The sequence below is a fragment of the Channa argus genome, chromosome 16 (genome assembly GCF_033026475.1).
Source record: "Channa argus isolate prfri chromosome 16, Channa argus male v1.0, whole genome shotgun sequence".
Lineage (NCBI taxonomy): Eukaryota > Metazoa > Chordata > Actinopteri > Anabantiformes > Channidae > Channa > Channa argus.
This window is the reverse complement of record NC_090212.1, coordinates 16,851,987-16,874,336: the sequence shown is the minus strand read 5'-3', so window position 1 is coordinate 16,874,336 and position 22,350 is coordinate 16,851,987. Positions and strand designations below refer to the sequence as shown.

Here is a 22,350-nt window from a genome sequence, read left to right as displayed (position 1 = left end):
GCTGGTACATAAAACAGAAGCTCTGGATGTTAAATATCGTCCCAAAAGAGACACCGAAGCTAAACAGGCGAATAAAATTCACCAGCTAGTCACTAACTCAATTATGATTACCTTGAGATTAGGGACTAATTGCTTGGGGTTCATGGAGACCAGCCCACCATAAAGCCAGGAGGACTTGGGGAGTTGCACTGTGGGTTTCTACAAAAGAGAGCGATGAGAGCACACACGCTTCCAACAAGTCATTCTCAACAGCTACAAGCTGCGCACAAAGACCACACACCGCGCCAAAGACATGTTAATGTAATACCAAAGTTCTCACTTCTCTCCCGAACAAAACCAGCGCTGCCAAATACCTGATGCGACATAGTTTCGGATACTGCTGAAGGGTTCACCCTAAAGTTTTTCATTTTCTTTTTCTTTCTTTTTTTTTTAATGATGAGCCAAAACCGGTGTTGCTTCTGCTTTGCACGCAAATTAGAAAAAAAAGGCAAATGTGTGTTTAGCTCCTCAATATTTGTAAACGTGCAAAACACTCCTTACAGTAGTAGTCTAATGTTTTTTATCATAAACATTGTTAAATACACTTATACGAAATATGGATAATTACTTTTACAACAGATTGCTTTGTAGCCTACATGGATACCAACCCATGGCATTAACAACAATCCTCGGAACATCAGCGATCATGAGTAGGAAGTGTGAATTTGGCCTGCACTGAGTGACCCTGCTACTTACAGTTTTATACAAAGAAAAGAAGCATCGTTTAACTTGGGGCCCTCACTGGTTAAATAGTCAGAAGATTGTTGAGTGGATTAACAACTGGCCAAATTAAAAATAAAAGACGGTCAAAAGACAACCTGGGGTTTTATTAAAATATGTGCTTCAAATCTTTACTCGCAGCTTTAAAAAAAAAATGTTTTTGGTTTAATTTACTTTAGCGTCATTAGCGAAATTATACACGTGAAACACTGGATTGAAAACAACTTATTCTTGCCGTAAATGAAAATGACCTGTCGTTACCCCAGTCGCTTGGCAACCACATTGTTGGCCGTTTAAGACCTGTAGCTCCATTAGGTGTCGGGAGAATAGTGTCTGATGATTATTATACCTTTAGTCACAAAGCCTACACCTACTGTAAAATAAATGACGGGTTTTATTAGTTGTTAGTGTTCTCGGTCGTTTTTAAACAGTTTATTGTCAGAGCTACAGGGCTAATTTAGTGTAACGTAAAAAAAAAAATTAAGGAGATTTGTTTGTTATAGACGTCGGGCACAAAGAGTTTTCGCAGTTTGCTTTCAATTCCCTCATTGATCATTGACAAACCCGTTGACAGCCCTGCGCCGACGGTTCGCCTCGTCACTTATTTGAGAAGAATGTACCGCGCTGTTTGGTCAGGGATTTCATCGATAAGCTGCCCTTTGAGCCGCGTTTGTGTTTGATGCTGGGAGCCGAGGGACCTCACCTTTCTGACTCACGGAGAGAGAGAGGGAGAAAGAGAAAAGGAAAAGCACATAAAGGCTGAGTTTACTCTGCAGGGCAAGCTTGTGTGAGCTGCAGTCTTTAACGATAAGCCTGAGTGCTGTGTGATTTGTTAGAGAATAAAACCGAAAAATAGGCTTCGGTGTTTCTTTGTCACGGCAGAATAAGAGCCGGACAGGATATTGTTCTTTTTTGTGGGGTTTTTGCTTTAGTTTTGTCGTTTTGCCACACTAAAATCTTGCGACAGTGAGTGTTTGGGTTTTTTGCTTATAATAATCCACATATACAAATTAAAAAAAACACTCTGGAAAAAAAATCTTGAAAATAGGACCAATACGTCTAATAAAACACAAATAATAATAATACTGCTAATAATAATAATAACAGAGCGCTATTTTTGCTCTAATAATCAATTCCATACTTTCAGCATTTCAAACCACACGTGTTGACATATTTCACAAAAAAGCTGCCATGATTCCATAATTTATTAATAGGACTGCTTTGTAGTAAGTCAAATATCTATATAAGTTACAAAGAAATAAAACGTACAAATACGAAACGACAACAAACCGGCAATAGCGTCAAAAACTTTGTACAACAAATAGCTAAAATTCCAACCTTTTACAGAAATATACAAGCTAGATCTACGGCTTACATTAAATTCTATTATAAAGCAGTGTGTGTGTGAGTGTGTGTGTGATTGAGGGGGGATTTAACAGCACCCATATACAGCAGTCCTGTAGTCTATATGCCTTCATGTTCAGGTTCACTTTATGCCTAAAGATGCGGCCTATGTGACTGCTGATTCTTCTTTTGTCTCGATATAATTTACATAAATAAATCCAAAGAATTTCACATCCGCGTTTTCTGGACAAGCGTTTCTTCCTTGTTAGTCACACTTCATTCCAAAAGGTGGAAATTCAAGAAAAGCTGCACCGAATTCACTCGGTTTTGTTCAAATGCGCACATTTACAGTGAAACTTGTCGAAGTCTTGACAGAAAAAAAATGTCTCTTGATTTCTTGTAAATAGAAGAAGGGTTAAATCAAGGCCGGCGCCTCTTGTCACCACGTCCTGCCGTATAACAGGGCTGAACACTGCAGGGCCGAGCCGTAATCTGCGCCGGGGGAGTTGAGGTGGGAGAGGCCGGCCACTTGGCTCTGCAGAGACGGCGGACTGGTAGAGTGCGGCGCCAAATCTGGAGAGTGGCCTGTGCTTCCCACCTGCTGGTTCTGATGCTGCCCGAGGCCGGACGTGTTGTTGGACATGATCATGACGTTGCCCCCTTGCTGGTGGTGCGTCTGTGCGGAGGATGTGGGCGTGTGCCCGCTGCCCTGGCACGGCTTCCCGTCCTTCACCAGCACCGGCACGGCCACCCTCCGCGGGGACTGCTGCTGCTGCTGCTGGCAGGAGCCGCTGTCCTGCTGCATCTGCTGCTGGGAAACTTTGTCCTTCGCCTGCCTCTTCATCTTATACCGATGATTCTGAAACCAGATTTTCACCTGGGTCGGGGTGAGATGGATCATACTTGCCAGGTGCTCCCTCTCCGGCGCCGACAGGTATTTCTGTTGCTTAAAGCGTCGCTCCAACTCGTAGACCTGCGCCTGGGAGAACAGGACTCGCCTCTTTCTCCTCGGGGTGCTGGACAGAGAACCCATGCCTTTACCCACGTCAGCCAGGGAGCTGAGGCTGCCCATGCTGCCCATGCTGCCCATGTTCATGCCCGACGACGAACCCATGAAGCGAGAAACTATTAGAAATAAAAAGGAAAAAAATAGTCACTGATGTTATTAAGTAACAAATATTTGCGTTCACCTCACAGACTGGACGTTTTTAGGGATAAAATTGGGGCTTATAATTACATTAACCCATGTAATTAGACGCATAGTAATTATTCTCATGGTTATTAGGAGAATCTGCGTTTAGAAAGCAGTGACGAATCTCAGAATTATTCCCAAAGCAGCTACCCCCATCTCTTAAGTCCACTCATAATTGACTGCATATTCTTATTGGACCAATGCAATAAAAGAGTGAACACTAGTTATTAAATAATCTTGAATAAACGGGCAAAGCTTTGAGGGATCCGTGCTCCTCCTGTGACACTTTTCCCAGATGTTGCACGCCGTGGATTGTATGCACGAAGGTTTGCCTTGTTCTCATTTTGTTTTTTTCACTCTAGATAGTAAAAACCCAAAAGGAAATAAATCTAAACTAAAGGGAGATGGAGAGCGTGCACTTTGGCGCACAAATGCACGGGTGCCAAACTGTACAGCGAGACATCAATGCGGCACAAACACGCGAAAAGCATGCACACACGCTGTCACCCAAAGCTGGAGTCGACGTACAGGTGTTAGATACTCACTGGTGGAGAAGCGCGGGTCTGGGTTGGCTCCGTACCAGCCGGTGGCCGTGGCGCTGCCCCTCATGCCATCCTGGTAGGACGGTAGGTCGCCCATGTTTCCCAGGTTGCCGTTACAGTAGCCCCCCATGGCCGTGTGCGACAGCTGAGAAACACCTGCCGCAGTCATGTGGTAAGCCGCAGACACAGTCCCATTGTGACCCATGTGGTGCTGCTGCATCGCCGCCTGAGAGACCTGCGGCTGCCGGTAAGAAGTGAGAGGTGCCCCCAAGTTGTTATTCTCCATACTTACTTTCTTATAGCTCTCCTCAAGGGGACTCAAGATATCGGAAACAGAAAAAGGAGTCGTATGTTTAGGGCTCATCGACATTGTTCTGGGGCTGGAGAGGGAGAAATTAGAAGGCAAGGCAATCTCTCCTCTCTCTTTTTTTTTTTTTTCTGGCCCAAGCCCCTCTGGTTCCTGTTGTCTCAACGTCGATCCTGGTAGATGAACACGTAGGAGAGCGCCTCAAGTCCGCCTTAATTGGATTGAGTGGGAGCTCGGTCCTGGCTTTGGTTTGTTTTAGCTGGGTGCCAGGTTTAAGGCTACCATCAGAGGCGGGGCATCGGCAACAATACCAAACAGCCCTAGCCTCCTTTCGCCGAGCGTAAATTCACTTACAAGACATGTGCTCCCCTCCCACTAACAATAACCTAACATGATCATAAATGTTCATCCCGGCTGCAGCAGGCGGTGTCCGAACTCGCTGCAGCTGCTGCATTTGGAGCTTGTGACTCCTTCCTGTGGCTGATAAACACGCGGCTGCAACTTGGGGATTGCAGTGACCACAATGCACTTTATTAACTGTAGTGATGTTTACGAGGGCCTCTTGATGAAAGGAGGCCTATATGGACTTGAGAGTTGGAGAACCACTCCTCAGTTGAACTACTGACTTTTAATGGCCATGAGAGGCCTCCAGTGATTGCAGGATTGTTTGTGTTATGCCTTATCATACTCAGACATGCAAAAGCGCACTTGCGGGGAGGGAATTGACTGATACTGATAAGTAAATAAATACACATCCGCGTGTTAAGTGGCTGCGTAAATGATTAACCTTAACCTTTTTTTTTCTCCTTTGATATCATTGGACGCAAGCAGCGTGTTGCCTAAATTCAGATGTAGGCTACACACCTTGTCAAAGAGACCCGTTTAAAACAAAACAAAAAATAAATAAATAAAAATACAGTCTGGAGTAGGAGAAGCTCTCACGTGAAGTTAACGTAACGACTACTCTCCTGCAGCACAACGGCAGGTAGCCCTCAGTAGCATCTTGCCTTAAAGCTCAAGGAGCCATAACAGTTCAACTCAATCACACCTCATTTCTACAATTTTACGCAGACGCGAGAGAAAAGGTCTTTGGCTTTTTTAAAACCCGTTTTACGACCCCCCCCCACCAAAAAAACAAAAACAAAAACAAAACAAAAACATGCCGTTTTAGCTCCTTGGTTTTGAGCAAAAGCCACATTTACGCAGAGCTCTTAGGCGACTTTTTGTGCTTTTCCTCACCGAAAACATGTATTAAACCAGCTACTGTCAAAATGATTATTTGTAGTGGTAGTAGAATAGTAGTATGGTTGTTAAACTGCTTAGACGCACGTATATTATTTGATGTATTTATTTTCAAAGTATATTATTTTACATTTTTGTAAATATTTAATATACAACAACAGCCTTAAATGTAACTCCTCATTCGGCTACGAAATGTATCCTGCCACATATTATTCCAGTTAATAAACTATCGACATACAACATCAAAAAGAAAAACAGTGAAATTCTGAAATCGATGCAATAACTTCTAACTTACACAATCTGTGGATGTCAGGATCATACCGGAGCTGAACTGCTTTAGGCTACTGCGTAAGCAAGCAAATATTATTTGAAAAGTTGCTCTTGTACAGGGAGGTGTAACGTCAGTCTTGCAGCGGCAGATTTCAGCAGCTCCTAACACGAGTCTGGTGGCTGCGGGTTGAGCCGATATCTCCTTTTACAGGGATTAAAGAAACACAGCGTCTTCTGGTGGCGAACACACTCCGTTGTAACAGTGTGATGTGTTGTATTACCTTGCTTAACTCGAAACTCGTGCTTTTTCTTTCACGACTGCAATAAAATCGTGGTATTTGAGATGAGTTTTACTGGTTTTCTTACGCATCTTAAATACGCTGAACCATCACCCCCAAGCTGTCAAACTGGAGCCAAACTCTGCACCACCGTGAGTAAAGTCCCATTACCAGTGTGACATGCAGATTCTTGACATTTTGTTACGGTTATCATCACCCACTTCTATATTTCACGGCTGCCTTTATCGTGCAGCAGGAGAATGTGCGCACTATTGTCAGTAGGATGCAGAGGCCAATTTAAAGAGCACGGTGCACCCTACACATCACAGCAATCCATACTCTCCCACCGCCTTACAATTATCCCTAATGAACAAACATTATCTTGTAGTCGAAGACCAAATATTACAGTTAAAATAAATTGTGGGGATGATAGGCGAGGTGCCGGCGCGTAATTCACAGGCCATATAATCGCAGGCAATTAAAATTACAGCATGTTTCTGCATCCAAGGTAAAGCTTGCTTATGCCCTGCTTAATTACGGATTTTTTTTCTTAAGACATTCTTAATCATCCAAATCAGTACCTTTTCCCTGATCTGGCACACGACTGTTATGGCCAATTAGCGGCAATTAGTCCAAATGTTCCGACTAATTCCTCAGAATAATGAGGACACTTTGAAGTGGCGGGTATGAGGCTACCGTGCCTTTGTTATAGAGTGTTCAGGTTGTTTATGAACTGATTGGAGCATGATATAATTTCCACAATAACTTTAAAAGTGAAAATAAGAAGTGCAATACAAATAAAAAGTATAAAAAAAGAGGATGCAGCATTAAAAACAATTAAGAAAAATAAAGATTGTAATTGTACCACAAATACCTAATATTTCTTTACAAATACATTAAAGGCACATTAAACTAAAACTATATGGATCCCAACAAATATCTAAACCCCAACACGGGGAATACCACCCTGCACGTGCTGATGAACCACACACATGGTGGAAAACGTGGAAAACGACCAAAAGCATCCGCACTTCACACTAATACTCTGAGCCATTTGTACACAGAATACATGCAACATATTTTTATACAAAGACTGTTATTAACAATGCTACGTTTGCAGCGTGTCCTGAATTTCTAAACCCAAAATAACCCAGATCTGAGCCATAATTGACACCTTGTGCTCTGGCAGCACTGGCTCCCTTGGGAATTTTTATGTTTTTATGTTCCGCAAGACTTACTTGCAAGTTTAATAAGTATTTCTATCCTGTGCTATTGCAGTACTTCTTCCACTACTTTAATAACAACCCCCTTCATTACCCATTAACTCACTATGTGGAGGAAACAAAAGTTCTGCTTTGTCCAAAAGTGCGGGACACGCCGTGTTATAAAGTAGGACACAGTTAGGACCTTGAATCACTGAAAGATAACCTTTGAGCACACACACACGCTGATGCATGACGTTACACAAGCTACACTAACGTCACTACGTGGCAGCTACTTTACTGCAGCGGGAAATCAGAGAATCAACTCTGATGTCGGTCGTGTGAAGCGCGGCCCCTGGTGGATCCATCTAATAACTGCTCGCACTGCCTGCTCACATTCCCTGCAGCAGGGGAGGGAGATGGTTTCTATAGCCATACCGTGTGTTATCCCGCCATCTACTGGGGGAGTTGAGTCACAAACAGCAAAGACACTACCGCCACACTGCAGGATGGGACTCTGACATAAGACACCAGACAGTTTTTAATTGTCACTGTTTCATTGGGCAACTGCAGAAAAAATGTAATTACTAAAAGTCTATCTGCAGGTCTTTATTCCTATTCATTTCTGTGCATTTTCAATAAAAAACGGATCTATCTAATAACTTTTAAATTTCTCTACATGACATATGGTGCTATTAATAAAAAATAAAATACTCTACTCACTGATGAAGACTCATCCATCCATCCAGAACAGTTTATGCTGTTTAGGGTCACAGGAGGGCTGGTGCATATCCTATGCTGTCATAGGCAGCCGGGCAGGGCACACTGTGGATAGGTCTGTCTCAGGGCCTAGAGGGTTAAAAAGATTTTAATAAGTGCACAACACCCAGGCCATGTTTCTCAAAGTTAAAAGAGTATTACAAACACACTTTAAGTGTATGAATATGGATTAATTGAGCTTCAATCAGAAAATAGGAAGCAGAAGTCTTACATGGGGTTTATACATTCTGTTGTCATCGGAGCCGTTCACGCGGTGTCACATTCACTCCCCTATTAGCTACACTGCTGGCCTGACCTTTGATCTGTGAAACACAACCTTTACAAACACAACAGAAACAAGCCTCATTCCTAGGATGAGTGTGTGATGCATCCAAATAGCTGACCTCACACCATCCATGTTTAGATGGAAGGACAAAAAAACGGTGGGTTCTAAGACTGCACAGACACAGCTTAGTTTCCAGACCACTACCAATTACCTATTAAACTTTGGAAAACCCACTAACATTTGGATTCATTCATAGACAGAGATACTTTTATTTATTCTTTTTAAAGTTTAGACTTTTTAGTTGACTACAGATGTGCTGGTCTACGTTCAGCTTTAGATTCATTTAGCTACAAAAGCCGTTAAAAAAAACTCCATATTTTACTACTACTGTTGTTTTCAGACTCCGAGTCTAAAGAGATGACCATATATTGTGTTGTGCTGTGATTCACCTGCAGTTAGTTCAGACTGGATGTATAGCACATCACTCAGAGCTCAAATCATAAGACAAACCTCTTATGATTTGTGTATTAAAACAGAGCTTTTTGCAACTTTTCTTCAGAACTATTAAGGGTCATTAGCACCTTTAACTTTATTAATGTGTAATATTTCTTTTTGTATTATCTGTGCCTTTATTATTTAAAGCTGGTGTCACTGCCTGTGTGTGTTTCGTCAAGTATTAGAACAATGCTCCTTCACCACTAAGTAAAAAGATGTACACAGAGAGTAAAACTGTTAAATATGACAAATATTATCTATTTGAACTCGTAGATTTTACCTTTGTTGGCTGCACTGCATGTATTTAGAAATTCATAGCTTTTGCAAATGGACAAACTGTGACAAAATAAAGTCTAATGACACAGTTCCAAAGTCATACTTAGCCAGACTTTGGAGTTTGAAATGTATCTGGACACAATAACTTGCCAAGAAATAATGTGTGTCCAAATGAGAAAGAAATAAAAAGTGGAAAAAAGAAAACAGAATGAATGCATCTACTGTACCTGAGGGCCAAAGAGTTTAAATTAAATGTTATTTGCGACAACTTAAAACACCTACTGTTGTCTAGTTTATGTGGACCTTATAACGTTCCTGAAAGGGGGTCCAGGACAGGCCAGTGAGTAAAACTATAGGATGGGCAGGCTAATACATGCCCATCCTTTTCAGACAATTCTTCTGACCAACTTAAAAAACCAATGGCAACCTCTAAAAGCCTGTCTTTGTCACCCTTAAACCCCAAGATGCTCTAAAACACCATTGTGCAGTTAAACCTCATAAATTTGTCGCAGGGACTGATTAAACATCACGGGAATAGAAACACTAAAGATTTTGTCTTGGTGCCTTTTGGATGAGGGACAATGGTCCATTCACAGGGAGACACACAGACAAAAAGAGTGTTTAAGCAGAGATGCAGCGAGCTGAGGGGTTCGACCAGTCCCCTCCATATGTGATACAAGGTGGCCCCAGCAAGGGGGACAAAAGACCAGGTGACAGGGACGATGGTCTGCAGGGTCACAGGACGCGCAAACAACATTATAGTGGGCGTGAAAGCAGAAGACCCCCCTCGTCACTTATGAAATACGGACACGAGTTTAAACACTGAAGCATATTTCTCATGTTATAGTAATGAGGGTTGATATGCTTCAGTGAGGAGCCACTGCTACTGATCTTTAGTCCAGTACAACAGAATAAAGAAACACTAACAGCATAGTCCATGTTTCCACACCTTCTTGAAGTAATTTAATTGTTGAGGAGCACACACAACTGTCAACAACAATAAAAAAAAAGTATGGTGTTATCAAAAATATGAATACACACTTCTGTTTTGTGACTATGAAAATTTTTTAACTCCATTTGTTCAGCTATGGAGCACAAATATTTAAGGTTAGTGCTTGAAAACAAAAAACCAACAATCTGCCTTTAAATCAGCGTCTTAAGTACACACATTTCCCGAGGAAGCTTATAGCACATTTGTCCCACTTTCCTCTGAATAACAAAAGTTACTAGTGGTGAAAAGCAGCCCACGGGCCCAGACAACAGGGTGCTGGGGAGAGAGAGGCTGAAATGTTTACTGGGGATTCTCATGCTTAAGCAAATCCAGTCCTGTTTGGAGGTGATGTTTGCTCAGCTTCTGGGTGCATAATTAGTTTTTTAACATTATAAAAGCCCCGGGGCCCCTACGAGGACCTGCAACATATTTTAATGGTACAAATCTGTAGATCACGTGTTAGTATTTTAAAACCTAGAGGGAACACATGAGGGTTGCACCTTATAAAAGTAGGAAACTCCAACTAAAAACAAACAACAACAACAACAACAAAAAAAAACTACATGTGCCCATATTTGTTTTTTCAGAAATTATTACATTGTGTTTTGGGGTTGAGCTTTAAAAAAAAAGCACAGTAAAATGTATACAAAATATGGGAACTTTTTATTAATAATTCTGTTCACACAAAGAAACAGTTAAAACCTTTACAAAGAGTCTCATTAACGAAAATGTTTTTCCTTCAAACATTAAGGCTGTTATGATAACGGTGCTGCTACTTCCGCCTAATGCGGCCTAATGTACTTTATATGCCTTCAGAAACAAATCATTTATACAAATATTATATTTAAAAGACGTTTTAAAACATACACATTCATTGGATAATTAAACACCTACAGGCTACACAAGTAAGCCCATGCATGGAGAAATACGATCTGAACTCTAAACAAACAAACACGCATAATATCAAAATGATGCAAATGTGCAAAATATATTTTGTTCTATAGTGAAATACCTAAAGGTTTAAGTTGCTAGAAGAATTGCAAAACATGTGGAAAATATTTGATGCAATTCTAAAAAGGTTCTGTGCATTAAAATGAGGCCTTCACTTGAAAGCACTGAAGTGGACCGAGTCGTTCCAAAAGTCTCTCCATGCGAATCTGGAGGCGGCCGCGGTGGGAAAGTGCTGGTAGCGAGGATGAAGAGCGAGTGCCGTGGGATGCTGAAGAGACGGGTAGTGGATGGGGAAGGGGGTCGCTTGAGATGAAGGAGGTAAACAGGCAGGTTTCTCCGTGTCAAGTAAACAGGTGTGAAAAGGTTTCCCATCACGGACCAGGACCGGAACTACGACCCTGCGCAGCAGCGGAGGCTGCGCGATCTCCACGTCCTGCAGAGCTCCTTCTCCCCGACCTCTCTTCATCTTGTAGCGGTGGTTCTGGAACCAGATCTTCACCTGGGTCGGCGTCAGGCTGAGGAGCCGGGCGAGCTGCTCCCTCTCCGGACCGGACAGGTACCGCTGCTGGCGGAAGCGTCTCTCCAGCTCATGGGTCTGGGCCTTGGAGAACAGAACCCGGCGTTTCTTGCTCTTTTTGCTCTTGTCGGGCTCCGAGTCCAATGACGATTCATCCGGTTTGGTTGAATCTGGCGAGGCCTCGAGACTGCCTTCATCAGAAGCTGCACAAATAAATAACACAGGTCAAAATTGGTATCAATCATTCATCAGTCTACCATCTATCAAAAAACATCCGTTAAAATAATTGTTATTTTAAAAAATAATCATATTAATTTCAAAATAAAGCAACGAGCAGTTTAAATAATAGCAATCTTGTCTTTGTGGGTCAATTTTTCAAAAACATTCTACCGTTGACTTCAAATGTGCACTTACATAGACAAGGGCTCCGGTCGCAGTCCATCCAGGAGGTGAAGGGTGAGCTGGAGGAGCAGGAGTAAACCGGATAGGGGAGCGGCGCTGCATCCGCATCCTGCTCGGGCAAGTCCAGGATGCTCCTGACAGAAAAACTGAACTTGGTGGTTGCAGCCATCGTGTCCTCGCACGCAATCGGGGTTTGTTTGGCGTAAAACAGAAGCGGGCACGCGAAGTAAAACCTGTATCCAATAAGGAGAAAACGTGGCGGATGCTTTCCTCTTTACGCACTGTCCAAACACCAGCGCCGAGTGCACCGGGGCTCAGTGTTGACACAAACAGCACTCCAGTAGCTGCAAACACAAGGCTGCTCGCTTATAAAGCCCCCTCCTCCGCTGAGCACCTGAATGGCTCGAGTGCTGTCACCCAATGATGGTAGATGTGCAGCCAGTGAAAAGAAGAAAAAAAGCTGCGGAGCATCAACAATGAGTGAAGGAAACACTCGTCATCATTACAGATTCGTCGCGTATCGTCCAACTGGGAAACAGATAATGGTAATTGTTGGAGCTGAATCACGTCTTGGGTGGCAACTGACAACAGAGCCCGTCCCATCATCAAACTGCTCCCCCTCCGACTCCCTCCACCCTCCTCTCGCCCAAACAAAGTGTCCAACATTTGCATACAAAAGGAGCAATTAGCGTGATGCCAGCGAGTTGGTTTAACTAATACGCCCATTAGAGGCGTATTAATTGAGAAGTTGTGACGTTTATGAGAGGCGCGGGATTCCCGCACATGGACGCTGGATCCACAAACCTCCAGGGTAGAGGGCAATTTTTAAAGTGGAAATCTTTTTCGTCACATTTCTGGATAATTCATGATGAAGTTAACGGGATAATTAGAAAATGTGTAACTAATATTCAATACACACACGCACGCATGTTATAGTGCGTGAGATCCATGTCTTGATGTCTAAATTAGTCTTATAATTGCTACGAAACTGTACATAACAGTGCACAGTAAGTATTTTATGTGCAACAAGTCTGATTCAGCCTCTGACAAAGTGGAGCAATGGCTGATTGCTGCTACATTGTCTCTAATTCATCCCACTGCAGCAACTGAGTATTAAATTGCCATCTTGAAACAGATGCGATTGTCTTCAATTTGATGTCCACAGGCTGATTTTTTTGGCTCCTTTTTTGTCCATCTAGACATGTCTTCATAAATGCAAAACATGACTCGTCCTATTACGCGTCGTATTTTGATATCGATATCGGCCTTCATCCACTCATCCAGCGGGGTGCATGAGGCCGAGAGAGAGTCGTGGTGGACATGCCTCCCCTGTCGCCCTGGGTGGTCGGGCGAGAGGGAACACAAATACATGCCAACCAGAGGAGGGGGACAAAAGGAGAAAATGTAGCCCCGCGTCCGAGACCCGTTGGAAGCATTTGTTCCAGTCAAGATTTTGCATTTGTTCAGTCCCGCAATAATGCCTGATTGACGCCCCGGCACAATGTCCTTTAAGTTTGCAGGATAAATCCGAGCTTGTTCCGTGTTGTCATGGTTTTGAATGGAGCTGAATAGGATCTGGGACACTATCTACTGCTCTGCGTCTACTGTCGCCCAGTCTATAGTTCCGCGCAATATTACTTATGTGTTTCAGGACGTATTGAAATCCTTTTAGATTTTTAGAGTTCATCAAAGTCGCCGACCTGTATTATTAGTCCGAAACGCTGTAAAACAAGTCTTTGTGTCTCGTTTTGATACAAATGTACGCACATGACGCACAGCGTTTCATTGACAAACAAACAGCCAAACAACTTTTGGATAAAAGGTAGCCCGCTGTCAGCTAAACCCTGCAGGAGCCTGTCTCACTTCAAGCATCATTTCTGTGTACACACTCTCAGCCTCTCAGCGGATGGCAAACACCAGCGGATTACAGTACCACAGGTTTGCTGGAGTGGATAGTTTACAGAGGCCACTCGATTGGAGAGCAAAAACACGCAAAGGCAAAGAGAAGTCATGTCCAAAGAGCGGGAATTTTTTTCTGTCCACAATGACCCACCAGCCCCTTAATCTATTTAACACCCCACAGGCCTCAGCCAGAGAGGGTCCTCTGCAGCTCCCAAGAGCTCTCCACTGCCAAATATTTACTCTGTTGTTCAGCTCTCCAGCACCAATCCCCCCCCTCAGCCAAATGGACAGTTTTCTCACACGGTTCTGGAGTCAGCAGCTCGACTCTCAACAACTGACCATTCATAACATTTCAGACCTGAGAAACTAGAGAATCGATTGACATTTTGAAGACAGGGGCCTTTGCAAACTTTTAGTTTAGCATCAAACCATGTTGACAATTTACTCATTTAAAATGACACATATAAAGCTTGTGTTATTATCAATGTGACACTTTGGAGGCCCCACAGTAAACTTTGATGTGGCTTAAAACACACTTGGATGTGATGGAGTGTTGAACAGAGTATTTAGACCTTTTACTTAAGTTAACATAGTATGAAAATGTCACTCAGAAGTTCCCATTTCAGTGCTACATCATTATATTTCTGCTTTATACTGTGAAGCATATATGATCATATATGCTTCATATGTAAAATTTGAAAACATGAAGTCATGTATCGTAAGTGGTGAAAAGTAACAGTCCAGTACTTCAAAACTGCATAGAACCGTTTTTACCCTATAATCCAGTGCAAAATATATTTAGATTTATAATTTTACTGCTTGCTTTACTCAACTGCTCCGTTTTTTTTTTTTGACTTCACTGATATTTGGAGTTTAATTCCTCTCATTGTGAAGCTGTTTGTTACGCTTACTTTTAAAATTACATTTACATTTATTACATTTTTTAGAAGTGCACTCCGGTAATGTAGTGTTGAGGTAGACTAAAGGTCCAAATCGAGCAGCAGAGGTGAGATAACCCACATTTTATTTTATAAATATTACATTTTTTTCCCCCAAACATCACAAACACTGGATCTTACTTTTCCCATTGTTAAGCTCAGTGGTCTTTTCAGTGATCAAGTTTTTTTCAGTCCAGAGTCAGAGGACACTATGAATCTGTTTTGTACAAGCTGAGCATTAGCCTACTTTTTTTCATCCCAGTAAACTGTACTTCATATGTAAAATTAGTTGAGCACCACTTAAAACGTTCAGGTCAATCATGCTTATAGTAACTGTACCCACAGTGACACCACTACTCTACACTTACTATCGAGGTCAAACACTACGTGGCGGCTCAAGCTGTGAGCTTCCGGTAAACAAATGACGGCGATAAATCCCTAAATGTTTATCTGATCTCAAAGATCCACAATGACCCCTCTGTCCCTCCTCAGAGCTGTGTGGTGGCTCAGTGCAGCATCGTGCTTCAGCAGCTGCACCTGCCTCTGGTGTCCTCTCCCTTCTCTCTCTGTCTGTCCTGTAAATACCATTAGCATTTTGTAGAGGGGCTGCGGGGGATAATTACTTGGCAGACGCATCGCTCTCTCTGGAGTAAACCGGGGTCTTGTGAGGCTGCTTGACCATGCAGCAGCTGTGTGTCTTGCAGCTCAGTGAGCGTGTGTCAAAAAGTCAGATTTGTTTGTACGGTGCTTTAAGACACAAAACCACTGTGTGCCAAAGGGATTTTCATTAAAAAGGAGATATGAAACCATAGAAGGAGAAAGATCCTGGAGCAGGCAAATTAACAGCAAAAGCGCATAAAACAACATAATAAACACTGGGAAAATCCAATTAATATCATCAGGAGGACTGCAAGTGATTTCGTGTGTGAGCTGTTCCAAGTTCTGTTTGCATGGTGAATGATCCAATATTTATCTACATCCAAATAATAAAATCTTGTCAACAGTGATTAGTCACTGCTCTAATTACACATAAAAAACTTGAGTTACTTTCCTCTGGGTATAAAAAAGACTAAGTTAGAAAATAATTAAATGCCACTTCCTTTTGGGTTGACTGGTTTTAGGTGTGCCATCACCACAGGCCATGAGTGTTTATACGTGTCTCAATAAGTGGATAGCAATAAAACCTAATGTCTTAATTATCCCGGATATTTCATCTTATCTTCAGCCAAGTCATGAAACGAAATGCATCTAAAAATAGCTTAATGTTGCTTAATTTATAAAAGATTATATATCATTTTTTTTAACATATAAAGGATTTAGCTACTGCTAAATATGACAGAAATCTTTCAGAAAATGTGAGTTCAGTTACACGCATTAAAACAGAGTGAAAATAAAAACAACTATAATAATACAGGGAGTCTTCATTTAATGTTAGATAACCAGTATAAATTGCAACAATCCGTGTCTGAGAAAGCTCTGTGCATTTTGACCTCACTGCAGGTGCTGCTTAAACACATTTGATCTTACAGACTTTGATGTGAGGTTGTACAGTGACACAATGTAGTAATTTCTGTTCCTTTGAACACAAGAATAACTTTGTGATTATGAGTAGCCAGTGTGTCAGTTTCTCTCTAATCCCCCAATTGTGAGTACAAACACAATCTTCAGGCCTCATGCTGCATCTGAAATGTGTGGTACTTGGTTGCCCTCTACAGGAGTCGCATAACAACTGACGCCTAAACCCCTTCTATACATAAAAGGGGGTGTAAATCCACTTAAGCCATTTTTAAATGGCCAAAATAACTGCAGCATAGATCCTCAGGTGTCTGCTACGTTTAGTGCATTGCAGTGTGAAGGGATGTTTTTTACCTGTTGCTCCTCATTCTCCAGGCCGTTGTGTAACTGCGGAGAGCTCGGTGAAAACACAGTGCAGACGTCACTGCTGCCTGAAAGGATGCTACAGGTGCTTTATTGCTGTAGATTCCTCTGCATATTGTGAGAGGGGAAACTTTGGCCGAGAGGTCCTCTTGGTTTTCCACCCATGGCTTTATACAGCAATCATCCAGACCTGTGGCTGAAACATGCAAGTGATCAGTCACTCAGATTGTACAGGCACTTCCAATATTAGACCAACCAGTTACTAATTTCAAATACTGTAGATTTGGGGTGAGAACTCCGCTCGGTAGGTTTTCATATACAAGAGGATGAAGAAGAATGCTAAATAAAATGCCGGCACATGTAAGGAAAATGTTCAAATGCATAGAAAGACACAGAAGTTTACATATTAAAAATGGAAAGCCTTAAACCTTACTTCATAGTGCATTTATAGCCATGCGGAAAATTTTTCCCACTCGATCAAAACTAATAAAATACATATAGAATTTGCCTCAGAGACTCAAATACCATCTTTTATTCCAGTGACTGGTGGTACTCTGGGGAAAGTTATTTATTGTGTAGTTCAGGCTTGACTTTAAACCTGAAGTATTGTTGCTTACCCACCAGATGGCGCCACTGCATTTTGGAAAAAACAGGCTGCGTAGTCACAGTGTGAGCTGGCCCCGAATCAGCAGCATCAATGACCTTCAATGCACACATTTGGCCAACAAGGACACACAAAGGAGGCTCTGGGGAATTAAACCAGGGTCAGCGTTTTGTTCTTCTTCACATTTCAATCAGGGAACAACTGTAGAGACATCTGACCGAGTGTCTGACTGCTTCACCTTCTAATTCCAGTGCCTGCAGCGTCTGCAGTAAGGTCAGCTCACCTCACTGTACCTGATCCTTCTGCCAGACTGTGCTGCTTCACATTCCACTAAATATTTCATTGGCACCACGCTGCACACTGAGTTAATATTGTGAAAAAAAAAACTATTTTCTTCATTGAGCAGAGCAGAATTACATCACACACATTATTCAATTGTAGCTTCCAGTGTAAAACAAAAACGATGGCACTTTATGGTAATTCCTCTCATTTTTAGGCTGTTTTCGTTTTATTTCCTGGCGTCCGGATCCTAATTATACACAAAAATAACAGAGGACTAGTAGTTTGTCACAGTCCTCACTGACATTATACATCTGACTACCGTCGACCTGTGTTTGTTTATGAGGATACTGAACCCTCTGTGCACTTAGTAATCCAATAACATTGTGTAAAAAGCTAAAGCTTGTGTGCCCGAACATGACTAATTGCAGGAATGTTTCTGCGCTTATGCAAAGATTTTAATGGATGAGGAAATTTAATGCAAGTCCAATCCAGGTATGACTCAAAGATTCTTCGGGCATAACGCACAACGCGGCCGTGTGGTCTGCATCAACACCCCATTTGCACTTTTCTGCACAAAGTAATCGCCGCGTGAACGCACAGTAGAGGCGGAGCGCGGAGTGAGTCTTTCCCAGTGTCCTCAGCTGGGGACAAAGAGGACTCCAAATGAGGTCGAATGAAATATTTAATACTAATGGATGCCAGGTGCTCGAAGAACAGATGTCAGAGTGATGTATGCTTAAAAGCGTCGTAAACATTGTTTCTTTTTGACCCTCTCTGTTGAAACCCGGGATGGCCCGTGAAACGCGTCTACATACGTCGTTAACCCACGTTGGTCCTCATTAAGGCCGCACTAAAGTTACCGGAACGCTCAGTCCGGGAGACGCGCTAACCTGCACAAAGACTTTAATGGTGTCAACCCAAGTTTGGCCTGCAAAGAGTCATCAGACGCACATTAAAGCTCCACATATTCTTATCTTGTTTGCATCCAACTACTTCCCTCTTTGTCTAAATAAACCGGGGTCGGTGGTGGTCTTGGTGAAACTGATGCGTGCGCGTGTCTTACTGCAGATGTCAGTCAGTTTCAATGACAATGAAGAGGACAGACCTCCAACACCTAGTTATTGGTAACTTTGCATTTCCCACAGTATCTACCTGTTAATAGTGAACCGGGAACAGGCACCACGGTTTTCACCGCTTCCTCCAAGAATAATCTGGGCCGCACAGCGCCAGTGAGTTACTGATCTAAAAATCTGCCTCGCACTGTGTTTTTGGACCACACAGAGGACTCAGGAGGCGGAAGCAGCAAATGCGTCTCAGAGTAATCTCACTTTCTGCAGATGCGTTTAGAATAAAAAGTGATAGAAATGTCACAAGTTGCAAAGAATCATGCCCGATTGGATATGATTATTAATAACAAATTACAGCACAGAAAACACGTTAGGTCATTTCACAGTTTGATAATAATAATAATATTAATAACTCCATAATTTTTTGCTATTTTACCCATTATGCATTAGTTTTTGTGTAATTTGATTTAATGATAATGATTTCAAATAGCAGCGCCCTGACGATGTCAGTGACTTAGTTTATTTCTTTGTGTCCTGCTAGATGCAGATTATTTGATCATAATCTTCTGGCGAGAGAATAAAAGCGGGAGAAGTGGCGACTGGTGGCTCAGATTACATCAAATAAACCCGATGAAGGAAAAACACTTCTGACCTGCTTCGGTTGAATTGGATCAAAGGCGTAATATACATTAAGAGGGTAGACATGTCCCACGCCTCATCATCTTCATCATCAGAGAAAAGCAAAATCCTTTTGACAGGTGCTGATGTGCAATAGAAAACTACAGGTAAAAATAGTTATGTCACAGTTTAATGTTTCGATCTTTCAAGGCTAATTTCTTTTTCTGTCTCAGAGCAAAATGAGGAAAAGTTTTCATTTATTCACGTCATCGTCGCTTTTTCTTCTTCTTCTTCTTCCTTTTGAAATACTTCGGTTGTTGATGTAGATATTTAAACTGGGGTGACTGGTGCATTTATTTATTTTTTGGATGCGTTTACAATATTTTTGGGTGCATTAGTGTAATGACAACGATGGAGGTGCACAAAGTAATCAGTTAATGTCGAAATAAAAATTTGCAATTAATTTACACTATAGCCTGTTTTTTACTGTTTTGCCTGAGACCATAAGACCACTATCTACACACTTTTCACTTACAGCGCAATATCATTATATACATGCTGTGGACTATTTTACTCAGACTTAATTGAAATCCTGCAGCAATCTGCCACTGTTTTTGTTTATCTGAATCGCATTTAAGTTCGGTTCATCAAAGTGCCTCAGCTTTAGAAAGCAAACAGGTAGCCTACTGTCTTTTTATGTGCTGACAAAATATGTTTCTCATGTCTCCGCTTGTCGAAAGTGTGGAAATTAAACACAAACAAAACAACAAAAAGGTGGTTAAGTGTCTTTGCTCACACATGAAGAAGATAGCTGAGGTGGGAGTGCCCAAGTGCAAGCTGAAGTAAACAAACTCAGGTGGCTTTTGGCAAAGCAGTTTTCTCTGCTCTAAAGCTTTTGTGGTGCCGGGAAGAAATAAAGTCTGGAGCCGCTATAATTAATAACTGGGGATATTTAAATAGGCTTTGCAGCAATATCAAAACGGTTTTTTGTGAAACGCCCGAATATCAGTGAATTTTCAGAAAAGTGTAACCCTTAGAGGGGTAAGTGGGTGACAATGACCAATATAAAGGCAAATTACAAAACATCCCCAAAACGTTTTCCGTTATTTTTTTCATTTCAAATTATTGCACACTTTAGACCTTGACCTGCCTGGCAGTGGCTTCATACTAGTGTTCAACTTGTTTTTAAGTATCAGCTTAATTTTTACAAAAAAAAAAAAAAAGATCAGAACAAACAATTTCTATATCTTTAGTCTACAACCTTTTTTTCCGTCACACTGAGTCGATGAGCGCAAGTGCAAGCGCAAGTTTCCACACAGAAGAGGTATGTCAGATTCAGGTACAGGCTGCATCCATCATTTCCATTAAAGTTACACAGAGGAACACATCTGTGGAGAAAAAGAGAAATAGAATTAATGCAAATCATCCAACTGGGGAAATATTATCATTATTACTAATTATTAGCTGATTTATGAGTTTTAATAAAATACGATTACAATTTTCTTGCTATCGGACATGTTGAAATGCGTTATTTAAATTATTTGTGCACATTTATTTATTTTTTAGAGAAAGAGAGAGAGAGCGAGAGAGACTGATGTAAAGATGCAGTGGAAGAGGTCTCTGCGGGGCCGCAGTTCACTACTGCAAACAAGCTAGAACAATTGCAAGAAACTCAAGTGTTTGTCAAATGATATCATTTACAAAATGTCCATTAGGCATTAAATCACAGAGCACCGAGACAGTGCCATGCAGAGCTGCTTTCATATATAACCATAAAATAAAATCCATAACCCTCTATGTAATTAAAACGCATTAAGGGTAATGTTTAATTAAAACGTATGGCACATATAGGAAACATAGGAGGAAGAGCCACTATCACAGCAGGTACTGCGGAGGGGGATTTACTCCACCAACGGCAGAGAAACGCAGTCGAACCTTTGACTTCATCGTTACACACTTAATCTGACAAGTGATGCATCGCCGTTACAGGCGTATGAACAACTCAATTCGACATGGACGATTTTGGGCTTGTGAACAGCACAGGCATGTGACAGCCATGTAGATTCTGGAAATCATGCGTGGAGGCCTGTTGGAATCGGCATGGCGTTCACGGGCGGAGGAAAAAATGACACAAAACCCGGTATCTTAAAGGAGGCGTATGCTTTAAATACACAGCTTACGTAAACAAACAATTTACTTCAAAGGGTTCATAGTCAGTTATCATAAAAATATAAACCTTAATGATAATCATTTTATTTTATTATTATATAGTCGTTTTGGCCTATAAAAAAAATCAAGTACTTTAATTATTTGCAAATATTTATTTTAACACGAGATTGAATGGTAGTAGCTTCCAGTTGTGTGCTCTGATTTATCAGGTGAACCCATAAGTGACACGTCACAGCCGCTTTATGCGTCTCTCAGGTTGGACGTTTGGTATATGACCCAAAAAAAAAAAAAAAAAAGACGCATGTCAGCTCAGTAAAGATGAGGAAGATGTAGCAGTTTGCATAGACCTTTAATCCCTCACCACTGACCTTTGCTTATTTCAGCCACAAGTGGCACCACAATAGAAACAAGTTGAGCCCGTTTCCCCACGGTAAACATTATCCTAGACGCATTAGTGGCTTTGGGAGCTGAGCAGTGTGTGAGTGTGTGTGTGTTTGTGTGGAGGGCAGGCGGTGACACATTCTCTCTCTCTCTCTCTCTCTCACACACACACACACACACACACACTCTAGGAAATTTATGAGAATGAGCAAACGAGTTGGTTGTTTTAAGCCAAAAAAATAAAATAAACTGTTTCTATTACCAGGACAAATACAGAAAGCCGTCCATTTGTGACTTGATAAAGCGCAAACTGTAATCTGTCTAATGTGTGCCACCCTGAAAAGGTGGGGAAACTAAATAAAATGGTTGAGGAGAAGGTTTACTGAGCGTGCTGAAACAAATACTGTGGAATAGTTTGTGTACAGTTTGGCTCCTCGCAGCCTCTTCGCTCTTTAATGTCTGCAGTTGCTTTCAACCTTATTCCTAATTGCACGGCGGTAAGCGAGCGCAGTTTGATGTTTACATGCGCGTTGATCCCTGGGGTTGTTCAGAGATGAAGGTCAGTCATGCGCCGTGGCCTTTTTAAAATATGACACGAGGAAACCCAAAGCATGTGTCAAAACTGGGAGAGAGCGAAGGCGCAAAGTTATGGCGCGTTTGTTTCTCGTGTCGCGAAGCAACAAATCTTCTTCATTACT

At 41.8% G+C, this 22,350-nt stretch overlaps 2 protein-coding genes across 5 annotated transcripts; both read right to left on the bottom strand.

Moving 5' to 3' along the window:
• Window positions 1–1,949: 1,949 nt before the first annotated feature.
• On the bottom strand, window positions 1,950–20,443 carry nkx2.1 (NK2 homeobox 1). 4 transcript variants are annotated; one of them, XM_067480639.1, is made up of 4 exons: window positions 16,523–20,443; window positions 7,860–7,985; window positions 3,841–4,078; window positions 1,950–3,228 (listed from the first exon to the last, which is right to left on the bottom strand). In XM_067480639.1, exons 2-4 carry the CDS (start codon window positions 7,875–7,877, stop codon window positions 2,543–2,545), a joined length of 942 nt encoding a protein of 313 aa, XP_067336740.1. In that variant the 5' UTR covers window positions 7,878–7,985; window positions 16,523–20,443; the 3' UTR covers window positions 1,950–2,542. The 4 variants fall into 4 exon arrangements, with proteins under 4 accessions (XP_067336740.1, XP_067336741.1, XP_067336739.1 ...); XM_067480640.1 differs by lacking the exon at window positions 16,523–20,443 and adding an exon at window positions 8,128–8,237; XM_067480638.1 differs by lacking the exons at window positions 7,860–7,985; window positions 16,523–20,443 and adding an exon at window positions 5,682–7,699.
• nkx2.9 (NK2 transcription factor related, locus 9 (Drosophila)) lies at window positions 10,534–16,528 on the bottom strand. Its single transcript, XM_067480641.1, has 2 exons — window positions 11,826–16,528; window positions 10,534–11,614 (listed from the first exon to the last, which is right to left on the bottom strand). The coding sequence occupies exons 1-2, from the start codon at window positions 11,980–11,982 to the stop codon at window positions 11,046–11,048; spliced, it is 726 nt and encodes a 241-aa protein (XP_067336742.1). The 5' UTR covers window positions 11,983–16,528; the 3' UTR covers window positions 10,534–11,045.
• Window positions 20,444–22,350: the final 1,907 nt, after the last annotated feature.

Bases quoted from the DNA above. Each gene is read 5' to 3' on its own strand.
- nkx2.1 (XM_067480637.1), bottom strand. From the start codon at position 4,207: ATGTCGATGAGCCCTAAACATACGACTCCTTTTTCTGTTTCCGATATC. The intron at 3,229-3,840 runs GTGAGTATCTAA...TATTTCTAATAG, and splicing joins AGACCCGCGCTTCTCCACCA to TTTCTCGCTTCATGGGTTCG.
- nkx2.9 (XM_067480641.1), bottom strand. From the start codon at position 11,982: ATGGCTGCAACCACCAAGTTCAGTTTTTCTGTCAGGAGCATCCTGGAC. The intron at 11,615-11,825 runs GTAAGTGCACAT...TTATTTGTGCAG, and splicing joins CGACCGGAGCCCTTGTCTAT to CTTCTGATGAAGGCAGTCTC.